Source organism: Ips typographus, linkage group LG1 (assembly GCF_016097725.1).
Source record: "Ips typographus isolate SLU linkage group LG1, UJ_Ityp_2.0, whole genome shotgun sequence".
NCBI lineage: Eukaryota > Metazoa > Arthropoda > Insecta > Coleoptera > Curculionidae > Ips > Ips typographus.
Window position 1 is genome coordinate 6,058,792 of NC_138422.1, and position 4,063 is coordinate 6,062,854.

At 32.1% G+C, this 4,063-nt stretch overlaps 1 protein-coding gene across 1 annotated transcript; it reads right to left on the reverse strand.

Moving 5' to 3' along the window:
- Positions 1–386: 386 nt before the first annotated feature.
- Positions 387–3,649, reverse strand: LOC145724981 (uncharacterized). Its single transcript, XM_081973502.1, has 3 exons — positions 2,727–3,649; positions 866–1,139; positions 387–809 (listed from the first exon to the last, which is right to left on the reverse strand). Exons 1-3 carry the CDS (start codon positions 3,489–3,491, stop codon positions 619–621), a joined length of 1,230 nt encoding a protein of 409 aa, XP_081829628.1. The 5' UTR covers positions 3,492–3,649; the 3' UTR covers positions 387–618.
- Between the last annotated feature and the right edge of the window lie 414 nt (positions 3,650–4,063).

A 4,063-nucleotide genomic window follows, 5' to 3' on the forward strand; every position in this document is an offset into this window, starting at 1 on the left:
CCATTTAAATGAATTGTACGTTTAATTTGTTGTTGTTAAATTAAACGTACAATTCGTAGAACATTGTATCTTTACTGCAGAATCCATTTCAGTTTGCTCTCGAACAAACTGAAATGTAGTTTGACTTGCTAATATTGCAGTTTGGCCCATGTCTGTACAATGTATTGTAGAATCTTGTGAAGCTACCGAAGTTCGATTAAGACTGTTGGACTGGTCATCTGGCTGCTTTGATAGAGATTTACTGCTCGTAGGTTTTTGGAATTTGAACCCGAAAATATAAGATCGTACATTAAAAGCCAGACTGTACGCATCCAAATTAAAAAAGTTTTATAGTTTGAGTAGAAATGAAACCTCTAATCCATCGGAGAAGTGCACAAAGACTGCTCAACCTTGCACATAATCTATTGACTTAACTTATTAACAAACTTTACAACTTTTGTCTAATTTAACAGAAACCACGTTTAAACCATGCAAAGTACTATTAAAGCTAAAAAATAACATAAAACTTTTATTATATGTTTGAAATTCACAGCATAATTGTAAGTACTTTTAATACTTAACAGGAACAAGAAAAATTAACTTTTCAATTTAAATTTAAAAATTGTCTATATCACGTTGCTAAAATATACCGTATTCCACAGCATGTAGACATATTTCTCTTGCTCTTTGCCTAAATGTGCTCTCTTGCAGAATTTGTGACGTTGTATCCTGCCAATATCGATGTATCATTTCTTTCGAGAGCGTTGAATTCGTCATAAATTCTTTTAATTCACCTTGGTCCATCAGCTTTATAACCCACATGTTTATACCTACAAACAAATAAACACTTTGTAGTCATATGACAAATTTAAAAATTATACCTAACCTAATATTACTGCAGAAACCGAGTATCTTTTCCATTCATCTTTCAGGACCTGATAAGGATATAGTTCTGTTGGATCTGCTCCCAATTCTCTTACAAACTCTGAAAAGCTGTCGTAATATATGTCGAGGTAATGGTCTAGTCTGTCCATGTCATGTTTGGAGGCTCCTGAGTAAAAGAAATGGGCCAAATCGTGAATTGGCGTGGTGACGTAGGCCAGTTGGAAATCTAAGAGTTTCACTTTGATTTCCTCTGGTTCTTGACGCTGAAATTGCAACTAATGGAAAAAATTAGAATAGTTTTTATTTTTTTTACACATAACCTTACACAATAATTTTTATAAAAAAACTTACACAAGATAGTTGTGTAAATTTCTTTGTGATCCAGTTGATGCACTGGAACGAAGGTTTTGTTCGTTGATTATCAAGCGCTATAGCCACTCTAACGAGCCATAATAAGGTGTTTTGGTTTGTTACCAATAAACAAAAGCTCATACCTTATAAATTTACAAAAGAAAACTTATTAAATAAATACAATTATTATTACGGTTTCATATCAATCAAAAAAATTATTTTAGTACCTGGAACTTGTAGAAGTCCTTTACATGATCAATTTCGTCTTTTATCTAAAGTTGTCCGTATACAGTGTAATTTAAACTCAGAAAAATTTTTATTAATAAAAGTAGTAATTTTGCAATCGTTGAATTAGTGGCTTTGATGAGTACTCTTAAAATCTGAAGTAAGATAGAGGGTGTTAGGTTTGAATTAAGAAATTTGGTATACTTTGTGACTGACCCTGTATCCTTACAAACCTCGTTTTATTTTCACGTCATGCGCTTTTATTTACTATAACAATATGAAATATTTCAGCAAAATAAAATTAGTGGTTTTCGAGATATTTGCAATATTCCAGACTTTTTGGACATCCGGTATTGTTTTGTTTAATTTATTTATGTGCTCAACACTGTGGATAAAACGATTCACTGTCTTATCATCAAAACAGCACAAATTTACCAAAATCTTGATGAATGAATGAATAATATTATATATTCAAATTTAATTATGTTTCATTTTACTAATTATATGTAATTACAACAATTGTGTAATTGTAATATTAATTCTTGCCGAATTTAGTGACGAAGTAAGGTAAAAAATAGAATTTGACCAGAAATTACAAAAAAACTATCGGTATTAAACTTCATCTCCATGAGTAATAGCTATCATTTCATGATCGTTAAATAATGAAATAAAAATTAATAACTTTATAGCGTCATTATTTGCAGCTTGTTAGTCCTGTACCTTAAGATTACGTCAAAAATGTTACTATTATTATTATGTGAATCAACTTTGCAATTTTTACAACCGTAATAATTTTGCATAACAAATAGCAGATAAACAAGTGATAAAATAGCTATTTATGTAACCAGTTACGAAAAGATCGATTATGTGTAACGAATGAATGTTTGTAGGGCGAGCGCAGCGAGGTCCTACAATTTGAATGAGTTACACAATAAGACATTTTCGAAACGTGTTGCATACATAATTTTTTCTAATTTTGACCAAAAAGCTGTGAAAACCATCTTTTAAAGTGATTTAACACAAATATTCACTTTCATAGCACCTTGTATAAACTGTGACAACGACATGTTATGATGGATGTCGCCCATATGTTTCTACGGAAATGCATCAAAACAGGGAGTGATGAAATGAACTTTTCATAACTAGTTACATAAAGTGATACTTTTCGTAACTGGTTACGAAAAGTAAAACGTTTTGTCACTAATCAGTTTTGAAAAGTGTCACTTTATATGCCAATATTAGAAAAATAATATTCCAATAATTGCAAAAGATTGCATTTTACTCACCTTGTATTTGTAAAACAAATTCAAACTATTGCCATGAGTAACACAGGTGTAATTTCCATCATAGTTTCGTGCTTTCGGAAACAAATCACGAACATTTTTCACACTTTTTAATTTTCTCACTATATCCGATTCCAGTTCTTCATTAAAAGTGTCAATGGCAGCCTGGTAACTATTTTCGGTACCGTCACCCAAACCTTGGGTATGTAAATATTCCATTAAATCCACCAATCCTGCAGTTAAACGACGAAATTCTTCAGGATGTTCATGTTTGTAGGCAAAAGAGAGTGCGTGAAATCTGGCATATGCTCGAAACACGGCTTTAATGTATTCACTATCTATGAGTCTTACACTTTGCAGTGATTCATAACCTGCTGCCGTTACATCTTCCATCACTATAAATTCCCTATTGTCTTCTGAGTGTCCTCCAAGAAAATTAGGAACACAGTTAAACAAGTTTTTTACTCTCTTTGATTTCTGGAACTGGTTTAGGGCAGGAAAGATCTTCGAGTAGAAACATATTTCATTAGCGTAAACCTGTTCGTAACTTCCTATTATCGGAAACACTGGCACAATTTTTATGATAATGTGTGTCACTTCTCCAGTATCTTTGTTTATCAGTTTACCGGTATAAAACTCCGCAAAAATCCGTGTTTTTCCTGATTGGGGATGGTCGAGTTCTAGCGAGAAATACTCCCATTTCTCTGGTGACCTTATGAAGCCTAATATTCGGTTTAGTCGTTCGAGGTTTGCTTCTTCATTTGCCATATCTGATAAACACCGCACATGAAACCACTATAGTAATTGAAGGAGAAACTGAAAATCGCACTTATCTGCTTAGCAAACGATTAGTCTTGGAGTACAATATTTCGTAGATAAAACTGAATTCGACATTTCGCTAGATAAGTCTTTTCAACGGTGGCGCAACCTGATAACAGAATGAAAACAAGTTTGTCGCAGTTATAATTTGTAGAGAGATTATAGCAACTTTCAAGAACCAGGAGATTTAGTTTTGTTTGTTTGGAATAATGTGGTAGTTAAATACGTAAAAAAATGAATGAACTTGTTTAAAAACCTCAGATACAGATTTTTAAGGCTAACATTTCATTCAATTAAACTTTGTTTACTTGATAAAATTTATTTACCTTTCTGAATTAAATTTGTAAAGTTCTCAGCAATCGATAATGGTAATTGCGGAAATTTGTTTTTAGATAAGTTCGGTTAGATTATGTGCAGTGAATTCGTTAAATATATCTAATATTGACAAAACTAGCAGGTTTTCAATCAAATAAATCAATCCGATACTAAGTAAAAGCTGTTTGTTCTTCTTCTTCAAGAGC

Coding starts and splice junctions, on each gene's coding strand:
- LOC145724981 (XM_081973502.1), bottom strand. CDS start 3,491: ATGGCAAATGAAGAAGCAAACCTCGAACGACTAAACCGAATATTAGGC. Junction 1,140..2,726: donor ATTTGTTTTACAAATACAAG/GTGAGTAAAATG, acceptor TTTTTCCATTAG/TTGCAATTTCAGCGTCAAGA. Junction 810..865: donor GGTTTCTGCAGTAATATTAG/GTTAGGTATAAT, acceptor ATTTGTTTGTAG/GTATAAACATGTGGGTTATA.